Here is a 24,293-nt window from a genome sequence, read left to right on the forward strand (position 1 = left end):
GATGTCAACTAAGGGCAGTAAAACTTTGCTCTGTGCTCATCAAACACCCCCTTTAGGCTCGTACACACTATAAGAAAATTGGGCGAACATTTTTGTCCAAATAATTTTCGTCCGATTTTCGTATAGTATGTACAGAACTTTCTACAGACGATTCAGAATTTTCGGACGCAAATTCTCAAAGGGACAAGCTCCAAAATTTTTCTCATACGGGGAAAAAACAAACAATTTTCTTTAAATGTGTACCGTTTTCGTACAATTTTGGAAAAAAAAATCAGAAAAGAAAGACTGCGCATGATCAGAAACAACAAAAAAAAGCTTTTGTCGTACGAGAATTTTCGTACGCATTTTCGTAAGCAAATTATTTTATCAGTTCCGATTTGCTGTGAAACATCGAGGAAAATCGGACAATCGTTCGCCCAATTTTCTTATAGTGTGTACCCCACTTTATTGGGTGAGAACTTTCTGTCCCTGTTATAGGGTGATAACGCTCTGTCGCTGTCTCCCAAATTAAAGGGTGACAGAACGCTGTCCCTGTTATAGGGTGATAACACTCTGTCCTTGTCTCCCTATCATAGGGTGACAACACTCTGTCCCAGTTATAAAATGACCACGCTGTGCCCCATCTCCCTATTAACCACTTTAGAACCGCTCACTGTGCTGCTACTGCGGCACAGTGGCAGCCCTGGGTCCAGCGGCGTAGACCGACGTCGCTGGACTTCTAGCTGCCTCGGCGGCACGCATGCCCCGCCAGTGGCTCGCTCCCGCTGTGTTTAGACACAGCGGGAGTCGGGCCGGAGGAGGAGAGGCGGCGATTGCCTTCTCTCTTCCCCAATCGTCGGGGAAAGTGTGAGAAGATCCGCCTGCTTGTGGAAACAAAGCAGGCAGATCTTCTCTGTGACAGACAGGGACAGATCACAGGATTCAGCATAGCTGAACCTGCGATCTCTGTCTGTGTCACAGAACCCCCCTCCCCACACACACACGTCAGTAAGTATGAGGCATGCATTTAACCCCTTGATCACCAACAGTGTTAACCCCTTCCCTGCCAGTGTGATTATTATAGTAACAGTGCATATTTATAGCACTGATTACTGTAGTAATGTCACTGGTCCCCCCAAAAGTGTCAAAAATGTCAGTCAGGGGTCCGATCTGTCCGCCGCAATGTCGCAGTCCTTCAAAAAAACGCAGATTGCCGCCATTACTAGCAAAAAAAAAACAATAAAAATGACACAAATCTTTCCCGTAGTTGGTAAACGCGATAACTTTTGCGCAAACCAATCAAAATACGCTTATTGCGATTTTTTTTAACAAAAATATGTAGCAGAAAACAAATTGGCTTAAAATGTTAAAAAATTTTGATTTTTTTTATTTATTTTTTTGGGAATGTTATATAGCAGAATTTGAAAAATATTGTTTTTTTTTTTTTTTCAAAATTGTCGCTCTTTTTTTCAAAAATTAAAAATCGCACAGGTGATCAAATACCTATAAAACAAAGCTCTATTTTTGTGGGGGGGGAAAAGGACGTAAATTTCATTTGGGTACAGCGTCGCACGACCGCGCAATTGTCCGTTAAAGTAACGCAGTGCCGAATCGCAAAATATGGCCTGGTCAGGAAGGGGGGTAAAATCTTCCGGTCTTAGAGTGGATAAAAAATACGCTCATTGAGAATTTTTTTGTCAAACACGTGTAGCTAAATACATTTTGGCCTAAGTATATGACAAAAATTGAATATATTGGATATTTTTTAAGTCAAAGTAGAAAATGTCAATTTTTTGCAAAATTTCCGCTTTTTTTTTATTAATATCGCAAAAAATAAAAAGCGCACAGGTGATCAAATACCACCAAAAGAAAGCTCTGTATGTGGGAAAAAAAGGACGTAAATTTCGTTTGGGTACAGCATTGCATGACCGGGCTATTGTCAGTTAAATTCACGCAGTGCCAAGTTGAAAAAAAGTGGCCTGGTCATTGAGCAGCAAAATCTTCCGGTCTGGTGACAATGCTCTGTCCCTGCTGTGCAAATGTCTTAAACACGTGCAGAGCCATCACAAATAATCCCTGTAAATTGCCTAAATATGTTTATTTTCTTTGATCAGCAGCTCCATCTAGTGGCCGGAATGTGGTATTTTCCTGAGATATCTCAATTAGGAAAAATACTGGGTTATGGCCACTAGATGGAGCTGGCGATCCTAGGAAATAAACATATTGGACGCATGTTGGAGATTTTTCCGGGATGGCACAGCTAAATGTGGTCCAGTTAAGGTTTACATCTACTGTAAAGCACAAGGTGGCCCAAAAGACGCTGAGATGATTGGGTATGCACATTTATCATTATTTTACACATTGTATCATTATTTTACACATTGTATCATTATTTTACGCATTGTATCATTATTTTACGCATGACCGCTACTGCTGGCATCCAAGATATGTTCTTAATGCAGTTGCTGAACATCAACATGTCACGGTATTTGCTTACCAATGCCGGGCTTTGCCTGCTCAAGCCATCTGATGACATGGAAAAGCTTTCATACTTTAATTGGAACATGCCATCTCCCCCCTCCCTCCCCGGAGTCTATCTATGCCAACACACAGGAATAAATTACACCGTAGTACAGAGAGCTCAGGAAAGAAGCTCAGTGCTCTTATAATAGTACAGGACCACCATGACCACCTACCTCCTGATTGCCGGCATTCTGTCCATCCTTCCAGCGACAGGTAGGCTGTCCCTCGAAAAATATATTGTATCTGTATTTCATCTTCTTTCTGGTATGTTAAATGGTTATTTTAAATGATCAAATATAATGATATCATACACTTTCTAATTCAGGCAGAAGTTTTTTTTTTTTTTTCAACTTATCCAATTTTTTTATTTTTTTTTTAAATCAGTTACAAAATTATTTATTAAAAAAAAGTAATATATGCAAATACATTTTTTTTTTTACTCATCTTTTTTAATATGAACTACAAACCTAGTTATTACAAAAGGGTTCATATACAAATTCAGTTGTTTTCCTTTCTTCTTTTTTTTTTTTTTTTTTTTTTTTTTTTTTTTCATTTTCCTTTCATCTTTTTTAAATTAGCTACAACATTAGTTATCATGAAAAGGTTCCAAAGGAAATAAAGGTTTTTATTTTTTTTATAGAAATTATCTCTCTTTTTTTTTTTTAATCAATTACAGAATTATTTATCATTAAAAAAAAAAAGGTTCATATGCAAATTCAGAGCTTTTTATTTTTATTTTTTGGAATTTTTCACTGGTCTTTTTTTAAATTAGATTGTAAGCTCTTCTGAGCAGGGCCCTCTAAATCCTCTTGTGCTTTATTGTATTGTATATGTACTGTCTCCCTCTAATATTGTAAAGCGCTGCGTAAATTGCTGGCGCTATAGAAATCCTTAATAATAATAATAATAATTAGCTACAAATGAGTTACAAATACAGTTGTTTTCCTATTTTTTTCCCTTTTTTATTTTCATTTATCTCCTTTTAATAAATTAGCTACAAATTAGTTTTCATGAAAAGGCTCAAAAGCACAGTTTTTTTTTTCAAATGTTCTGATTTTTTTAAATCAGTTACAAAATTATTTATAAAAAAAATTAATATATGCAAAATTTTCTCACTTTTTTTTTTTTTAATTAATTACAGAATTATTTATCATTAAAAAAAAGGTTCATATGCAAATACAGAACTTTTTATTTTTATTTTTTGGAATTTTTCACTCGTCTTTTTTAAATTAGCTACAAAATGAGTTACAAATACAGTTTTTTTCCTATCCTTTTTCCCTTGCTTTATTTTCATGTATCTCCTTTTATTAAATTAGCTACAAATTATTATTATTATACAGGATTTATATAGCGCCAACAGTTTGCGCAGCGCTTTACAATGTGGGGGAAGACAATACAGTTACAGTACAATTCAATACAGGAGGAATCAGAGGGCCCTGCTCGTTAGAGCTTACAATCTAAAAGGGAACAAATTCGTTTTCATGAAAAGGTTCAAAAGCACAGGTTTTTTTTTTCAAATGTTCTCATTTTTTAAAAACAGTTACAAAATTATTTATCATAAAAAAAAAAAAGGTTCATATACAAATACAGTTGTTTTCCTTTGTTCTTTTTTTTTTTTTCATTTTCCTTTCATCTTCTTTTTCAAATTAGCTGCAACTAGTGTTGAGCGAACACGGACTGTATTATTCGTGTTCGTACCGAATAATTGGATTTTTTGTACCCGAACACGGACACGGACACTTTACTGTATGTTCGGGTAAAAATCCGTGTTCGGTCGTTTTATTTCCGGGTTTTGCATGCTTTGGCGCTCTTTTCATGGCGGGCTTTCAACAGCCAATCAACAATCGTTTAACTGGTGTGCCTTAAGCCATCCCAGCCATGCCTGCAAATGTCTCAGTAGCTGTGATTGGCCGTCTGAAGCATGTGACCAAGTCTTTATAAGTTCGAGGCAGCCGCAGCGGCGTCATTATGCTGCTTAGATTCAGGGACAGAGCACACATCAACGTGCTGGCTGCTGATTAGGGAAAGATAGGCAGGAAAAAACCATTTGTGTCCGGATAGAATTGAGGGACAGGTCGGAGTGTTTAGGCAGGGCGAGTTGTAGGCATTTTAGGGATAGAGTCTGCTGAATTATATAGGGTCAGTGTCTTCTACAAACTACAATCGATATTGCTGTGTGGGGGGTGGGGTCTGCACTCAATCCTGATCTACGATCTCTTCTCAATCCTGTTAGGGACAGAGTCTGCTGAATTTTAGGGAAACTGTGTTCTACAAACTACAATCGATATTGCTGTGTGGTGTGGGATTGGAGATAGGCAGGTGTCAGTGATCCACATCCATTTTTCTGTGTGTGAGCTGCAGTGAACACAATCTTTTTGGGCTGCAGTGAACACAATCTTTTTGGGCTGCAGTGAACACAATCTTTTTGGGCTGCAGTGAACAAAATCTTTTTGGGGTGCAGTGAACACAATCCTTTTTGGTGTGCAGTGAACACAATCTTTGTGGGGTGCAGTGAACAAAATCTTTTTGGGGTGCAGTGAACACAATCTTTGTGGGGTGCAGTGAACAAAATCCTTTGTGGGGTGCAGTGAACACAATCTTTTTGGGGTGCAGTGAACAAAATCCTTTTTGGGGTGCAGTGAACAACATCCTTTTTGGGGTGCAGTGAACACAATCTTTTTGGGGTGCAGTGAACAAAATCCTTTGTGGGGTGCAGTGAACACAATCTTTTTGGGGTGCAGTGAACACAATCTTTTTGGGGTGGAGTGAACAACATCCTTTTTGGGGTGCAGTGAACAAAATCCTTTTTGGGGTGCAGTGAACAAAATCATTTTTGGGGTGCAGTGAACACAATCTTTTTGGGGTGCAGTGAACACAATCTTTGTGGGGTGCAGTGAACACAATCTTTTTGGGGTGGAGTGAACAACATCCTTTTTGGGGTGCAGTGAACAACATCCTTTTTGGGGTGCAGTGAACACAATCTTTTTGGGGTGCAGTGAACACAATCTTTGTGGGGTACAGTGAACAGAATCTTTGTGGGGTGCAGTGAACACAATCTTTGGGGGGTACAGTGAACACAATCTTTGTGAGGTGCAGTGAACACAATCTTTGTGGGGTGCAGTGAACACAATCATTGTGGGGTGCAGTGAACTCAATCTTTGTGGGGTACAGTGAACACAATCTCATACTGAAGGTTTGAGGGTGCTGCCTGTTCCATACTCCCCCTACTCCTCATCTAGCCTTTTAGGGGTACAAACAATAGTAATTGGGGCCTAGTGTGGTTGTGTACGTGTGATATACATACACTTTTTTGGGATCATATTTTCTATTCCGCTATTTAATCAAAAACCTTTGGGGATCAGTTAAATTGGGGGATAGTCTGTGTTGGTACGTGTGAGAGAGATCCACCTTTCCAAGTTGTTGGGGTTCATCTCATACTTCTGAAGGTTTGAGGGTGCTGCCTGTTCCATACTCCCCCTACTCCTAGCCTTTTAGGGGTACAAACAATAGTAATTGGGGCCTAGTGTGGTTGTGTACGTGTGATATACATACACTTTTTTGGGATCATATTTTCTATTCCGCTATTTAATCAAAAACCTTTGGGGATCAGTTAAATTGGGGGATAGTCTGTGTTGGTACGTGTGAGAGAGATCCACCTTTCCAAGTTGTTGGGGTTCATCTCATACTTCTGAAGGTTTGAGGGTGCTGCCTGTTCCATACTCCCCCTACTCCTAGCCTTTTAGGGGTACAAACAATAGTAATTGGGGCCTAGTGTGGTTGTGTACGTGTGATATACATACACTTTTTTGGGATCATATTTTCTATTCCGCTATTTAATCAAAAACCTTTGGGGATCAGTTAAATTGGGGGATAGTCTGTGTTGGTACGTGTGAGAGAGATCCACCTTTCCAAGTTGTTGGGGTTCATCTCATACTTCTGAAGGTTTGAGGGTGCTGCCTGTTCCATACTCCCCCTACTCCTAGCCTTTTAGGGGTACAAACAATAGTAATTGGGGCCTAGTGTGGTTGTGTACGTGTGATATACATACACTTTTTTGGGATCATATTTTCTATTCCGCTATTTAATCAAAAACCTTTGGGGATCAGTTAAATTGGGGGATAGTCTGTGTTGGTACGTGTGAGAGAGATCCACCTTTCCAAGTTGTTGAGGTTCATCTCATACTTCTGAAGGTTTGAGGGTGCTGCCTGTTCCATACTCCCCCTACTCCTAGCCTTTTAGGGGTACAAACAATAGTAATTGGGGCCTAGTGTGGTTGTGTACGTGTGATATACATACACTTTTTTGGGATCATATTTTCTATTCCGCTATTTAATCAAAAACCTTTGGGGATCAGTTAAATTGGGGGATAGTCTGTGTTGGTACGTGTGAGAGAGATCCACCTTTCCAAGTTGTTGGGGTTCATCTCATACTTCTGAAGGTTTGAGGGTGCTGCCTGTTCCATACTCCCCCTACTCCTAGCCTTTTAGGGGTACAAACAATAGTAATTGGGGCCTAGTGTGGTTGTGTACGTGTGATATACATACACTTTTTTGGGATCATATTTTCTATTCCGCTATTTAATCAAAAACCTTTGGGGATCAGTTAAATTGGGGGATAGTCTGTGTTGGTACGTGTGAGAGAGATCCACCTTTCCAAGTTGTTGGGGTTCATCTCATACTTCTGAAGGTTTGAGGGTGCTGCCTGTTCCATACTCCCCCTACTCCTAGCCTTTTAGGGGTACAAACAATAGTAATTGGGGCCTAGTGTGGTTGTGTACGTGTGATATACATACACTTTTTTGGGATCATATTTTCTATTCCGCTATTTAATCAAAAACCTTTGGGGATCAGTTAAATTGGGGGATAGTCTGTGTTGGTACGTGTGAGAGAGATCCACCTTTCCAAGTTGTTGGGGTTCATCTCATACTTCTGAAGGTTTGAGGGTGCTGCCTGTTCCATACTCCCCCTACTCCTAGCCTTTTAGGGGTACAAACAATAGTAATTGGGGCCTAGTGTGGTTGTGTACGTGTGATATACATACACTTTTTTGGGATCATATTTTCTATTCCGCTATTTAATCAAAAACCTTTGGGGATCAGTTAAATTGGGGGATAGTCTGTGTTGGTACGTGTGAGAGAGATCCACCTTTCCAAGTTGTTGGGGTTCATCTCATACTTCTGAAGGTTTGAGGGTGCTGCCTGTTCCATACTCCCCCTACTCCTAGCCTTTTAGGGGTACAAACAATAGTAATTGGGGCCTAGTGTGGTTGTGTACGTGTGATATACATACACTTTTTTGGGATCATATTTTCTATTCCGCTATTTAATCAAAAACCTTTGGGGATCAGTTAAATTGGGGGATAGTCTGTGTTGGTACGTGTGAGAGAGATCCACCTTTCCAAGTTGTTGGGGTTCATCTCATACTTCTGAAGGTTTGAGGGTGCTGCCTGTTCCATACTCCCCCTACTCCTAGCCTTTTAGGGGTACAAACAATAGTAATTGGGGCCTAGTGTGGTTGTGTACGTGTGATATACATACACTTTTTTGGGATCATATTTTCTATTCCGCTATTTAATCAAAAACCTTTGGGGATCAGTTAAATTGGGGGATAGTCTGTGTTGGTACGTGTGAGAGAGATCCACCTTTCCAAGTTGTTGAGGTTCATCTCATACTTCTGAAGGTTTGAGGGTGCTGCCTGTTCCATACTCCCCCTACTCCTAGCCTTTTAGGGGTACAAACAATAGTAATTGGGGCCTAGTGTGGTTGTGTACGTGTGATATACATACACTTTTTTGGGATCATATTTTCTATTCCGCTATTTAATCAAAAACCTTTGGGGATCAGTTAAATTGGGGGATAGTCTGTGTTGGTACGTGTGAGAGAGATCCACCTTTCCAAGTTGTTGGGGTTCATCTCATACTTCTGAAGGTTTGAGGGTGCTGCCTGTTCCATACTCCCCCTACTCCTAGCCTTTTAGGGGTACAAACAATAGTAATTGGGGCCTAGTGTGGTTGTGTACGTGTGATATACATACACTTTTTTGGGATCATATTTTCTATTCCGCTATTTAATCAAAAACCTTTGGGGATCAGTTAAATTGGGGGATAGTCTGTGTTGGTACGTGTGAGAGAGATCCACCTTTCCAAGTTGTTGAGGTTCATCTCATACTTCTGAAGGTTTGAGGGTGCTGCCTGTTCCATACTCCCCCTACTCCTAGCCTTTTAGGGGTACAAACAATAGTAATTGGGGCCTAGTGTGGTTGTGTACGTGTGATATACATACACTTTTTTGGGATCATATTTTCTATTCCGCTATTTAATCAAAAACCTTTGGGGATCAGTTAAATTGGGGGATAGTCTGTGTTGGTACGTGTGAGAGAGATCCACCTTTCCAAGTTGTTGGGGTTCATCTCATACTTCTGAAGGTTTGAGGGTGCTGCCTGTTCCATACTCCCCCTACTCCTAGCCTTTTAGGGGTACAAACAATAGTAATTGGGGCCTAGTGTGGTTGTGTACGTGTGATATACATACACTTTTTTGGGATCATATTTTCTATTCCGCTATTTAATCAAAAACCTTTGGGGATCAGTTAAATTGGGGGATAGTCTGTGTTGGTACGTGTGAGAGAGATCCACCTTTCCAAGTTGTTGGGGTTCATCTCATACTTCTGAAGGTTTGAGGGTGCTGCCTGTTCCATACTCCCCCTACTCCTAGCCTTTTAGGGGTACAAACAATAGTAATTGGGGCCTAGTGTGGTTGTGTACGTGTGATATACATACACTTTTTTGGGATCATATTTTCTATTCCGCTATTTAATCAAAAACCTTTGGGGATCAGTTAAATTGGGGGATAGTCTGTGTTGGTACGTGTGAGAGAGATCCACCTTTCCAAGTTGTTGGGGTTCATCTCATACTTCTGAAGGTTTGAGGGTGCTGCCTGTTCCATACTCCCCCTACTCCTAGCCTTTTAGGGGTACAAACAATAGTAATTGGGGCCTAGTGTGGTTGTGTACGTGTGATATACATACACTTTTTTGGGATCATATTTTCTATTCCGCTATTTAATCAAAAACCTTTGGGGATCAGTTAAATTGGGGGATAGTCTGTGTTGGTACGTGTGAGAGAGATCCACCTTTCCAAGTTGTTGGGGTTCATCTCATACTTCTGAAGGTTTGAGGGTGCTGCCTGTTCCATACTCCCCCTACTCCTAGCCTTTTAGGGGTACAAACAATAGTAATTGGGGCCTAGTGTGGTTGTGTACGTGTGATATACATACACTTTTTTGGGATCATATTTTCTATTCCGCTATTTAATCAAAAACCTTTGGGGATCAGTTAAATTGGGGGATAGTCTGTGTTGGTACGTGTGAGAGAGATCCACCTTTCCAAGTTGTTGGGGTTCATCTCATACTTCTGAAGGTTTGAGGGTGCTGCCTGTTCCATACTCCCCCTACTCCTAGCCTTTTAGGGGTACAAACAATAGTAATTGGGGCCTAGTGTGGTTGTGTACGTGTGATATACATACACTTTTTTGGGATCATATTTTCTATTCCGCTATTTAATCAAAAACCTTTGGGGATCAGTTAAATTGGGGGATAGTCTGTGTTGGTACGTGGGAGAGAGATCCACCTTTCCAAGTTGTTGGGGTTCATCTCATACTTCTGAAGGTTTGAGGGTGCTGCCTGTTCCATACTCCCCCTACTCCTAGCCTTTTAGGGGTACAAACAATAGTAATTGGGGCCTAGTGTGGTTGTGTACGTGTGATATACATACACTTTTTTGGGATCATATTTTCTATTCCGCTATTTAATCAAAAACCTTTGGGGATCAGTTAAATTGGGGGATAGTCTGTGTTGGTACGTGTGAGAGAGATCCACCTTTCCAAGTTGTTGGGGTTCATCTCATACTTCTGAAGGTTTGAGGGTGCTGCCTGTTCCATACTCCCCCTACTCCTAGCCTTTTAGGGGTACAAACAATAGTAATTGGGGCCTAGTGTGGTTGTGTACGTGTGATATACATACACTTTTTTGGGATCATATTTTCTATTCCGCTATTTAATCAAAAACCTTTGGGGATCAGTTAAATTGGGGGATAGTCTGTGTTGGTACGTGTGAGAGAGATCCACCTTTCCAAGTTGTTGGGGTTCATCTCATACTTCTGAAGGTTTGAGGGTGCTGCCTGTTCCATACTCCCCCTACTCCTAGCCTTTTAGGGGTACAAACAATAGTAATTGGGGCCTAGTGTGGTTGTGTACGTGTGATATACATACACTTTTTTGGGATCATATTTTCTATTCCGCTATTTAATCAAAAACCTTTGGGGATCAGTTAAATTGGGGGATAGTCTGTGTTGGTACGTGTGAGAGAGATCCACCTTTCCAAGTTGTTGGGGTTCATCTCATACTTCTGAAGGTTTGAGGGTGCTGCCTGTTCCATACCCCCCCTACTCCTCATCTAGCCTTTTAGGGGTACAAACAATAGTAATTGGGGCCTAGTGTGGTTGTGTACGTGCGAGATACATACACTTTTTTTGATCATATTTCCTATTCCGCTATTCAATAAAAACCTTTGAGGATCAATTGAATTGCGGGATAGTCTGTGTCGGTACGTGTGAGAGAGATCCACCTTTCCAAGTTGTTGGGGTTCATCTCATACTTCTGAAGGTTTGAGGGTGCTGCCTGTTCCATACCCCCCCTACTCCTCATCTAGCCTTTTAGGGGTACAAACAATAGTAATTGGGGCCTAGTGTGGTTGTGTACGTGCGAGATACATACACTTTTTTTGATCATATTTCCTATTCCGCTATTCAATAAAAACCTTTGAGGATCAATTGAATTGCGGGATAGTCTGTGTCGGTACGTGTGAGAGAGATCCACCTTTCCAAGTTGTTGGGGTTCATCTCATACTTCTGAAGGTTTGAGGGTGCTGCCTGTTCCATACCCCCCCTACTCCTCATCTAGCCTTTTAGGGGTACAAACAATAGTAATTGGGGCCTAGTGTGGTTGTGTACGTGCGAGATACATACACTTTTTTTGATCATATTTCCTATTCCGCTATTCAATAAAAACCTTTGAGGATCAATTGAATTGCGGGATAGTCTGTGTCGGTACGTGTGAGAGAGATCCACCTTTCCAAGTTGTTGGGGTTCATCTCATACTTCTGAAGGTTTGAGGGTGCTGCCTGTTCCATACCCCCCCTACTCCTCATCTAGCCTTTTAGGGGTACAAACAATAGTAATTGGGGCCTAGTGTGGTTGTGTACGTGCGAGATACATACACTTTTTTTGATCATATTTCCTATTCCGCTATTCAATAAAAACCTTTGAGGATCAATTGAATTGCGGGATAGTCTGTGTCGGTACGTGTGAGAGAGATCCACCTTTCCAAGTTGTTGGGGTTCATCTCATACTTCTGAAGGTTTGAGGGTGCTGCCTGTTCCATACCCCCCCTACTCCTCATCTAGCCTTTTAGGGGTACAAACAATAGTAATTGGGGCCTAGTGTGGTTGTGTACGTGCGAGATACATACACTTTTTTTGATCATATTTCCTATTCCGCTATTCAATAAAAACCTTTGAGGATCAATTGAATTGCGGGATAGTCTGTGTCGGTACGTGTGAGAGAGATCCACCTTTCCAAGTTGTTGGGGTTCATCTCATATTTCTGAAGGTTTGAGGGTGCTGCCTGTTCCATACCCCCCCTACTCCTCATCTAGCCTTTTAGGGGTACAAACAATAGTAATTGGGGCCTAGTGTGGTTGTGTACGTGCGAGATACATACACTTTTTTTGATCATATTTCCTATTCCGCTATTCAATAAAAACCTTTGAGGATCAATTGAATTGCGGGATAGTCTGTGTCGGTACGTGTGAGAGAGATCCACCTTTCCAAGTTGTTGGGGTTCATCTCATACTTCTGAAGGTTTGAGGGTGCTGCCTGTTCCATACCCCCCCTACTCCTCATCTAGCCTTTTAGGGGTACAAACAATAGTAATTGGGGCCTAGTGTGGTTGTGTACGTGCGAGATACATACACTTTTTTTGATCATATTTCCTATTCCGCTATTCAATAAAAACCTTTGAGGATCAATTGAATTGCGGGATAGTCTGTGTCGGTACGTGTGAGAGAGATCCACCTTTCCAAGTTGTTGGGGTTCATCTCATACTTCTGAAGGTTTGAGGGTGCTGCCTGTTCCATACCCCCCCTACTCCTCATCTAGCCTTTTAGGGGTACAAACAATAGTAATTGGGGCCTAGTGTGGTTGTGTACGTGCGAGATACATACACTTTTTTTGATCATATTTCCTATTCCGCTATTCAATAAAAACCTTTGAGGATCAATTGAATTGCGGGATAGTCTGTGTCGGTACGTGTGAGAGAGATCCACCTTTCCAAGTTGTTGGGGTTCATCTCATACTTCTGAAGGTTTGAGGGTGCTGCCTGTTCCATACTCCCCCTACTCCTCATCTAGCCTTTTAGGGGTACAAACAATAGTAATTGGGGCCTACTGTGGTTGTGTACGTGTGATATACATACACTTTTTTTGGATCATATTTTCTATTCCGCTATTCAATAAAAACCTTTCTAGGGCAAGATCTTAAATTACAGAAATATGAGGAGACCGTCAAATAAGGGCCGTGGCCTGGGTCGTGGTGCTGCTGGTAGAGCTCCTGTTGCAAGGAGAGGACATGGTCGATCTGTGCCAGCTACACGCACAAGTGAAACACCTTCCTCAAGTGTGAGTAGGCGACAGAACCTGCATCAGTATTTGGTAGGGCATCAAACGCCCCTAGAAGTGATGAGGCCAGAACAAGTTGAGGCGATAGTAGATTGGTTTGCTGCTGACAGTGCCTCCAGTTCCTTCACATTGTCTCCCACCCAGTCTACTGCAGAAAGGTCAGAGTTGGCACCTGCAGCCAATGTCCAACCGTCTTTCACCTCACCCCCTTGCAAATCAGGCCAGCAGTCTGAGCCCCAAGCCATACAGCAGTCTCTTATTCTTTTTGAGGACTCTGTCAGCAGGGTTTCCCAGGGCCATCCACCTAGCCCTGCCCCAGAAGTGGAAGAGATTGAGTGCAGCGATGCCCAACCACTTATTTCTCAAGATGAGTACATGCAAGGATCATCGCAGCACGTCTCCGATGATGACGAAACGCAGGTGCCAACTGCTGCGGCGTTCAGCATTGTGGAGACCGACAAGGAGGGCAGGGGTGAAGACTGGGTGGAAGATGATGTGGAGGACGATGAGGTCTTCGACCCCACATGGAATGAACGTCATGCAGGTGAACTGAGTAGTTTGGAGGAAGAGGCGGTGGTCGCACAGAGCCACCAGCACAGCAGAAGAGGGAGCAGGGTGCAGAAGCGGAGCGGCCGTGCCCTAGACACTACGCCCGCTACTGCCCAACGCAGCAAGGGAACGAGCGCACCAAAGTCAGCTCAAAGGAGTTCTCTAGCGTGGAAGTTCTTTAGAAAATGTGCTGATGACAGGACACGAGTGGTTTGCACCCTGTGCAATCAGAGCTTGAAGCGAGGCATGAACCTTCTCAACCTGAGCACAACCTGCATGATCAGGCATCTAAGTGCAAAGCACGAGCTGCAGTGGAGTACACACCTTCAAAACCAAGAAACGTCTCTGGCTCATCCTGCTTCCTCTTCTGCTGCAGTCTCGGCCGCTCCAGCCACATCTGTAGTGATACCGGCACCTGCCACCCCGCAAACAGACGATCTGTCAGCAACACCACCACCTGGGTCACCAACAACCATCTCCACAATGTCCCGTGGAAGCGTTCAGCTTTCCATCTCCCAAACACTTGAGAGGAAGAGGAAGTACCCCCCTACCCACCCGCGATCCCTGGCCCTGAATGCCAGCATTTCAAAATTATTGGCCTTTGAAATGCTGTCATTCCGTCTGGTGGAGACGCACAGTTTTAAAAACCTTATGTCGGTGGCTGTCCCACAGTACGTCGTGCCCAGCCGCCACTACTTTTCCAGGCAAGCCATCCCTTCCCTGCACAACCAAGTGGGGGAAAAAATCAGGTGTGCACTGCGCAACGCCATCTGTGCCAAGGTCCACCTAACTACGGATACGTGGACCAGTAAGCACGGTCAGGGGCGTTATATCTCCCTAACGGCACACTGGGTAAATGCAGTGGCGGATGGGCCTGAGGCGGATAGCAATTTGGCGCATGTCCTTCCACCACCGAGGATTGCAGGGCGCTTCAGTTTGCCTCCTGTTCCTAACTCCTCCTACTCCGCTTCCTCATCCTCTACCGCCTCCTCATCCGGACAGCGTAACACCTTCACCACCAACTTCAGCACGGCCAGGGGTAAACGACAGCAGGCAGTTTTACAACTTGCCTGTTTGGGGGACAAACCACACACCGCGCAGGAGTTGTGGAGGAGCATGGAACAGCAGACAAATGAGTGGTTGCTGCCAGCGAGCCTCAAGCCCGGCCTGGTGGTGTGCGATAACGGGCGAAATCTCATAGCAGCTCTGGGCCTAGCCGGTTTGACGCACATCCCTTGCCTGGCGCATGTGCTGAATTTGGTGGTGCAGAGGTTCCTTAAAAACTACCCCGATATGTCAGAGCTGCTGCAGAAAGTGCGGGCCGTTTGTGCGCACTTTCGGCGTTCTCACCCTGCTGCTGCTCGCCTGGCAGCGCTGCAGCGTAACTTCGGCCTTCCCGCTCACCGCCTCATATGTGACGTGCCCACAAGGTGGAACTCCACCTTGCACATGCTGGAAAGACTGTGCGAGCAGCAGCAGGCCATAGTGGAGTTTCAGCTGCAGCACGCACGCGTGAGTCGCTCTGCGGAACAGCACCACTTCACCACCAATAACTGGGCCTCCATGCGAGACCTGTGTGCCTTGTTGCGCTGTTTTGAGTACTCCACCAACATGGCCAGTGGCAATGACGCCGTTCTCAGCTTAAATATCCCACTTCTATGCCTCCTTGAAAAAACAATTCGGGCGATGATGGAAGAGGATGTGGCACAGGATGAGGAGGAGGAGGAGGATGAAGAGGTAACATTTCCAAGGCTTTCAGGGCAGTCATTCGCAAGGGGCTCCGAGGGTGGGTTCCTGCACACGCAAACGCCAGGGACGCAATTGTCCAGCAGGGGCACAGTTCTGGAGGATGAGGAGGATGAGGAGGAGGAGGAGGAGCTGGAGGAGGAGATGGAACCATGTTCACAGCAGGGTGGCACCCAGGCCAGCTCATGGCCATCACTGGTGCGTGGCTGGGGGGATACAGAGGACACGGACCATACACCTCCCACAGAGGACAGCCTTTCGTTGCCTCTGGGCAGCCTGGCACACATGAGCGATTACATGCTGCAGTGTCTCCACAACGACCGCCGAGTTGCCCACATTCTAACTTGTGCTGATTACTGGGTGGCCACGCTGCTGGATCCCCGTTACAAGGACAACGTACCGTCCTTAATTCACTCACTGGAGCGCGATCGCAAGATGCGCGAGTACAAGCGCACGCTGGTAGACGCCATGCTGCTGGCATTCCCATCTGACAGCGGGGCCACAGTGGAAGCACAAGGCAGAGGAGGAGGAGGAGGAGGTCGCCAACGCAACCAGGGCACCGCCAGCACCTCAGAAGGCAGGGTTAGCATGGCCGAAATGTGGAAAAGCTTTGTCAGCACGCCACAACAAACAGCAGCACCAGCAGCTCAGATGGAACGTCTTAGCAGGAGGCAGCATTTTACCAACATGGTGGAGCAGTATGTGTGCACACGCCTACATGTAGTGAATGACGGGTCTGCCCCCTTCAACTTCTGGGTCTCCAAATTGGGCACATGGCCTGAGCTTGCCCTTTACGCCTTGGAGGTGCTGGCGTGCCCTGCAGCCAGTGTATTATCTGAACGGGTATTTAGCACGGCTGGGGGCGTTATAACAGACAAGCGCAGCCGCCTGTCCAGAGACAATGTGGACAAGCTCACGTTCATTAAAATGAACCAGGCATGGATCCCACGGGACTTTTCCGTACCTTGTGCAGAATAGCAATGGATACCGACCTTACCCACCCATTGTTCCATTTTTGCTCTTTCTCACTCTTTTGGGGTGTACCCTCATTTAAAATTTGTGAAAAGAAGCAGTGTTGGCTACCTCGTCCTCCTCCTCAGGGCCAGATTAATGTAGGGGCTATTGGAGCTGCAGCTCCAGGCCCCTACCTTTTATATAGGCCCCGGGTTGGCCATATTCACTGTTACCGCTCTTCTGTCACTTGTAAACACAGAAGTCTGGCTTCTATGCTCGCTTCCCCAGGCAGCACCCTCAGAACCTCCCCACACAGCGTGAAGGCCGGACAAGGAGGGACAGTTGGCGATGCATGGATGTGTTTATGGGCTTCAGAGACAGCATCCCATGTTGAATTAGGCATGCATGGCTGCACCCTTCCTCCTCTGGGTGCATGGCAAGGCACGGCCCTAAGGCCCTTCAAAATCCTCAGCACCAAGCCCATGATGCTGTTAATCCGGCCCTGGTCCTCCTCCACCGCCGCTTCCACCTACACCGCCCATAGGTGTGCGCAGCCTATTGCATTAAGGTGTGCACCCCAAAGTTGAAATACACATGCATGTGTTTGCCAGCAGGGAGAGTAATGTATCGGGGCCATGTACCTGTAGGCAAGGAGAAATAGAGCAGAGCAGGTCCCAGGGAGATCTTTCCCATCTCCTCACTGGCAATGCTATGTGCCCTAGGTGATTAGGGTGTGCCCAGGCACACCCAGCACACCCTGTGCGCACGCCTATGTCACCGCCACATCCACCACCACCTCAACCTCCCTCCTACTCCATATGGGCCTCGTCCTTCAGAGATGAAGAAGAACATTGTTTTATTTTTCTGTTTTTTTTTGTTGTTTTAAGTTATTTCCCTATCCACATTTGTTTGCAGAGCACTTGCCATGCTCTTAATTACGTTTTGCTGCCATTTGCAGCACTCTAGCCCTTTCCTTTGGTGTTTTAGAGCCATTTTAGTGCCTTAAAGTTCGGGTCCCCATTGACTTCAATGGGGTTCGGTGTCCGGGAAAAGTTCGGTAAAAGTCCGGGACACGGACCCGGACTTTTTTTTAAAGTTCGGCCGAACCCGTCGAACACGGACATCTAGGTGTCCGCTCAACCCTAGCTGCAACATTAGTTATCATGAAAAGGTTCCAAAGGAAATACAAGTTTCTTTTTTTTTTTTCAAATCAATTACAAAATTATTTATTTAAAAAAAAAAAAGGTTCATATGCAAATACAGAATTTTTTATTTTTTTTATAATTTTTCACGCATCTTTTTTTAAATTAGCTACAAAATGAGTTACAAATACGTTTTTTTTTTTCCTATTTTTTTCCTATTTTTTTTTTCACTTATCTCCTTTTATTAAATTAGCTACAAAATTAGTTTTCGTGAAAAGGTTCAAAAGCAAATACAGTTTTTTTTTTTGTTTTTTTTTTTTAATAAATTACAAAATTATTTATCATAAAAAAAGATTCATATGAAAATACAGATTTATTAATCTTTTTTTATTCTTTTGGAATTTTTCACTCGTCTTTTCCTTCATTAGCTACCAAATTCGTTTTTTTTTTCACTTATCTTTTTTTATTAAATTAGCTAAAAAAAAATATTTTTCATGAGAAGGTTCCAAGGATAAATACAGTTTTTTTTTTTTTTCAAATGTTCTAATTTTTTTCAGTTACAAAATTATTTATTATGAAAAAAAAAGGTTCATATGCAAATACAGTTTTTTTTTTTTCATTTTTCACTTTTTTTTTACATCAGCTACAAAATTAGTTACAAATACATGCATACAATATACATCAGCTACAAAATGAGTTTTCGTGAGAAGGTTCAAAAGCAAATACAGGTTTATTTTTTGTTTTTTTTTCAAATTTTAACATTTTTAAAAATTTGTTACAAAATGATTTATCATTAGAAAAAAGGTTCATATGCAAATACAGATTTGTTCACTAGTCTTTTTTTTTTTTTAATTAGCTACAAAATTAGATATTAAAAAAAGGTTCATATGCAAATACAGTTTTTTCCTTTTTTCTTTTTTTCAGCTTATCTCCTTTTATTAAACTGGCTACAGAATTAGTTATAATGAGAAGGTTCTAGCAAATACAGATTTTTTTTTTCACTCATCCTCTGTTAATAAATAGGTTACAAAATTAGGTATTACAAAAAGGTCCTTGTTCAATATCTTTATTGGGTCTCAAGCAAATCAAAATCTGTAAATTTTAAATATTTATGATTATCTTCTTTAATTGTTTTTACTACTAAGATAAAAAAAAAAGGATTTTTTTTCTTTTTATGCCACAGTACCTTTCACTGTTGTAATTTTTCACTTATATCACTTTTAGCTAAAAAAAAACAAATATTACCTTAAAAAAGTTCATATGTAAATACAGATTGTTTTTGTGGTTTTTTGTTTTAGTTTTTTACTCATCTTCTTTTTTTGGTAGTTTGATTTTCTGTTATTTTAATCTAAATTATTTATTCTATGTTGTATTTTATTTGTATGAATAGTTTTATTTGTAGTGTAGTTTTAATTTGTTTTATTTGGTACTAATGGCTGATATTGATAATTTTGTTGTGTTTTTGTATCTTGTTCTGTTCATTGTTGTGATCTTGTGTTGTCTTTGTTAGGTGTGTCTGTGTCGCTACAATTTCCCAAATTCCATTTGGGATTAATAAAGTATTCTGTATTCTGTATTTTTTTAACTAGCTATAAACTTAGTTACCACAAAAAATGTTAGCATACATATTAAAAAATAAATATTTTAACAATTTTAAACTTTAAATGTTTTTTTATCCTTTTTTTTTAATCTAATTTTTTTAACAACTAAGATGAAGGGAAAGAAAATCTGGAATTTCTATTTTTATGGCTGTATATCCCCAAAGGTGTGCACCTTTTTTTTATTTTTAGGGTTTTTACTGTCCCAGGTCTGCTATTGAATAATTTTTCTTTTTAATTTTTCTTATTGGAAATTCATTTTTATCACGGGGTTAGAATGAAGATACAGTAACAGTGTTTTATATAATGTGTTATATATATATATAATAATATTTATATATATAATAATATAATATTATATATATATATATATATACATATACATATATATATGTGTGTGTATGTATATATATATATATATATATATATATACTGTATATATATATATATATATATATATATATATATGTATATATAAAATAATAATATAATATATAATAATATAATATAATATATATATATATATTTATATATTTATATATATATATATTTTATATATGTTTATATAATGTGTATAGTGTTTTATACATTAAGGAAAAAGAGAATTTTAAGTGCCGGTTCACACTAGGGCGACCTGTGAGGTGACCTGGTCGCCTCACAGGTCGCCGCAGGTCGCCTCCCATAGGGAAGCTATGGACCCGTTCTAATAGGAGCGACACAAGTCGCTCTGACCTAGAAAAAGGGTCCGGAGCTTCTTTGGGGCGACCAGGAGGCGACCGCCATAGACTTCAATGTTATGAAGTCCGTGGCGGCTGCTCCGAGGTCGCGGCGCGCTGCTCGCACCGCGACCTCGGAGGTCGCCACCTAAAGTAGCGTCGCGGTAGTGTGAACCGGCGCTAAAACCAGGACATTTTTTCATTTATTTTTGTTTTTTTTGTTTTTTTAAGTAAAATAAACACACTGCTATTATATGCAGCAGAAGCAAAAGGACCAGTCATTGTGCATTCCTGATGAGTTGGTAGGACGGGATCCCCCTGCTGTTAGTCATTCATGAGTAGAAGTTGTAGCCATGGGTTGACCCAAGAGTCTTTTTTGTTTCTGGTGTCATTGATGAGGAACTTTTGTATAGCTAAGGGCACATTGATGCATGTAAAATGTTAAATGGCACCCCAATGCACTAAGGCAACACACCTGTGTTGTAGTGCACCCCAATGTGCTAGGGTCATGTCCAAATTGGGCATGTTAGATTGTGTTGATAACCTATTCATTTCATGGGCTGCTTCAATCCCAGGTATGAAATCCAAGGTAACTAAATGTCCACCCATGTTCCACCTAGCACTAGCTTCCCAGCTGATGAGCGGGGGCGGGAGCACGCCTCCGGCAGAGCGCGATTGCCCCCTAGCTCCTCCTCTGGCTCTAATCACCTGCTTAAAAAAAAAAAAATCCCCTATTTGAATCCATGGGTCCGGTGCTCTGCAGGTAGATTAGGGGGCCGGACACATGGATGGGGGGGGGGGGCGCCCCCCAATGGACGGGCCGCCACTGGGTTGGACCAGTGTGGAAACACTATCTAGACTCAATGAATCACACACTGAGCAGACCTATCTTACAGATCCTTCTCTCTCTTAGGCAGAGAGTAATATAGATTTCCCTGCTGCTCCTCTGATAGGCAGACAGATCCCAAAAACTAATAAAAATTAAAGAAAGAGAAAGATGGGGCTTTACAGGCCGGTGGGAGCAGAAGGATCAGATGCAAAACCAGTATTGTAAAACCAAAATTACATTTTATTGATAAACATGAAATAAAATACGCATGGACAACCATGCATACTTGGAAATGACAGACTAACATGTATAGGTAAAAACATATAAAGTCACTAGTAATACAGAAACAATCCCCAAAGGGGATATGACCACAAAAGCCTGTGTAGGATGGAAGATGGGTCTCAAGTTGGATTCGGTCAATGTAGGTCCCCAGCAAGCCGACGCGTTTCGCTCAAGGCTTCCTCAGGGCCTGAGAGACCATAACAGATCGGTGTTTCTATAATAATATAAAGGCATAATCAAGTAAGTATTAGTCAGTCATACATTTCGAGGTATATCATACATGGATTTATCATATTTTAGTTATATTTGGTTGCGGTTTTGTACTGACCCTTATTGGTAGTGACTCATGCTAGGCGACAAGGTTGTAGTGATGACAGATGCTGTTTGGAAGATATTGCTTCCGTATTTCCGATAAGAATTCTTATACAAATATCATGGACAGATTAATTGCACTGGATCCAATACTTTATAGTCCCCACTGCGTCACCAATGGCAGGGCTGTGAATCAAAGCACCAATAGGCTTGTAAGCCTGTGTCTATTCTAAATCTATAGAGGTCTTAGACATATTTATATAGCATTATAACCCACCTTCTAGGTTTACCCTCACTGTAATCTCTTGAACAAAGAGTCGCAGTCAGAAAAGGCAATAGTCCTCTCCTTGGCGTATTTCCAATTTTATATATATATATGTATGTTCACCAAATAGGTATGATGGATCTGTGAGGTGGAAAGGATGGTGAATTACCGCACATATAAGAAGGGGGTGAGGCCAAAAGGTTACCATTGATTTAGTAGAGCAAAATCAACTATACCACACATACTAGCTGTATTTAGAATAATGTCCAGAAATGAAATTAAATATTGGCACCCACCTACTTCTACATAGGAGTGGCTTAAAGCAGGACAAGAAAAAAACTATACTCTCTCACTAGCATCTACCTAGGAGGGTGCTACAGCAGCTTTGAACACAGAAATGCTCAGAGCTGAGCACTTCTAGAATCAAACTCTACGGAGGTCACACAAAAAAAAACAAATGTTCATAGAGCTTCTCCTCACTATCCTGACAGTGATTACTATTGTGGTCCAGGGCTTCCCGGAGAAGCAGGAAAGCCCAGAAACCAGGGATCAGGGGGTGCCGGTGGGGGAGGGGAGCCACACGTGAGTTATGTAACAGCTCTATGGCTGCCCAGGTCACTCTTGCAGAAAAGCCAAGAGTTGCCTACAGCAGTCTAGAGCTTCTTTTAACCTCTTCAAGCTCCTACTAGACATGTTCAAAGAACTGAAGAGGTTAAGCTTATATAACAGGTGCAGCCCATAGCGCTGTACTGTAGCATGCACTGAATCACATATGACAGCTGGAACTGAGGATAAGGACCCCCCAACATGACCTGCCCCTGAAAATGACCATAATACAATTCTATTACACTCTATACATAGAACACTACACCCCCCAACATGGGCCACCACTGGACATGACCATAATACAATTCTATTACACTCTATACATAGAACACTACACCCCCCAACATGACCGACCACTGGACATGTCCGTAATACAATTCTATTACACTCTATACATAGAACACTACACCCCCCCCCCCAACATAACTCACCACTGGACATGTCCATAATACAATTCTATTACACTCTATACATAGAACACTACACCCCCCCCCCCCAACATAACCCACCACTGGACATGATCATCATACAATTCTATCACGCTCTATTCATATAACACTACACCCCCCAACATGACCGACCACTGGACATGATCATCATACAATTCTATTACACTCTATACATGGAACACTACACCCCCAAACATGACCCACCACTGGACATGATAATTTTATGATTTTTATTCTTTATATTTTAATATCCCAAAGCTCCAGCATAACCACATCACAATCCCATTCTTTAGTATTCAGCTCCAGTAGACACGTGAAGTCTACATTGTCTGGGACATTTGGTCCCGATCTTTGTTTATTGCATATCTAGTTTCAGCAATATATTCAGGTTGTGTTGTAGTGGGTGGAAGGCGAGTTTAACCTTTAAGTTACATAGCTGAATTGCATTTTGTCATCTCCAAATAGAATTTGGCTGGGTGTGGTATCTTGTTGACCTGTAACACTGGATATACATTGGCCTCCTACCAACAATCCATTGGCATCGAAGCCGTTGGACTATCACAGCTGTCCTTGCTATGAACTGTAGTCATACAGAGTACAGAATGGTAGCAGGCCAAAAAGGGGGACTACTATCTGTAGTAAATAATATAGTATGTATGTGTTCTGATTGGTGTTCTGAATGGTTGATGAGGGCAGCCTCTTCACTGTAGTTTTCTAACATTTTTGTGGTTGAGTCCCTTTGGTCTCTATAAGGGCCGTGTCATTTCTGGCTTTCTCGGTCTGTAATTCAGCATGGCATTGGATATCTTTATCCAGTTCCGCAAAAAAAATCGCAGATCGCCGCCATTACTCGTTAAAAAAAAAAAAACAATAAAAATGACATAAGTCTTTCCCTTAGTTAGTAGACGCAATAACTTTTGCACAAACCAATCAAAATACGCTTATTGCGATTTTTTTTACCAAAAATATGTAGCAGAAAACAAATTGGCCTAAAATGTTAAAAAATTTTGATTTTTACATTTTTTTGGGGGGAATTTCATATAAAAAAATTTGAAAAATATTGTTATTTTTTTCAAAATTTTCGCTCTTTTTTTGTTTATAGCGCAAAAAGTAAAGAATCGCACAGGTGATCAAATACCACCAAAAGAAAGCTCTGTTTGTGGGAAAAAAAGGACGTCAATTTTATTTGGGTACGGCGTCGTGCAATTGTCCGTTAAAGTAACGCAGTGCCGAATCACAAAATATGGCCCTGGTCAGGAATGGGGTAAAATTTTCCGGTCTTAACCACTTTACCACTGGAGGATTTTCCTGCTAAAAGACCAGGGGGTTTTTTGCGATTTTTTACTGCGTGACTTTAACGGACAATTGCGTGGTCGTGCGACGCTGTACCTAAACGAATTTCACGTCCTTTTTTTCCCACAAACAGAGCTTTCTTTTGGTGGTATTTGATCACCTGTGCGATTTTTTGATCACGCGCTATAAACAAAAAAAGAGTGTAATTTTTGCAAAAATAACAATATTTTTCACTTTTTTTATATGAAATTCCCCCCCAAAAAAATGTAAAAATCAAAATTTTTTAACATTTTCAGCCAATTTGTTTTACGCTACCTATGTTT

General features: G+C 41.8%; 1 protein-coding gene across 2 annotated transcripts in view; it reads left to right on the forward strand.

The window, feature by feature from the left end:
- LOC309568426 (phospholipase A2 inhibitor and Ly6/PLAUR domain-containing protein-like) overlaps nucleotides 1-24,293 on the forward strand; it is a gene marked incomplete at its 5' end in the record, with an annotated part of 58,301 nt that overhangs the window by 4,102 nt on the left and 29,906 nt on the right. The window contains one exon of one of the 2 annotated variants that reach the window (XM_082274093.1): nucleotides 2,593-2,715. The exons of the other annotated variant lie outside the window; for it this stretch is intronic. Coding sequence (XP_082130219.1) covers nucleotides 2,664-2,715 — 52 coding nt within the window. Of the gene's footprint in view, nucleotides 1-2,592; nucleotides 2,716-24,293 lie in introns of those variants that run through there. 2 annotated transcript variants of the gene reach the window in all.

This window comes from Pelophylax lessonae, assembly GCF_965119305.1.
Source record: "Pelophylax lessonae genome assembly, chromosome: 12".
Lineage (NCBI taxonomy): Eukaryota > Metazoa > Chordata > Amphibia > Anura > Ranidae > Pelophylax > Pelophylax lessonae.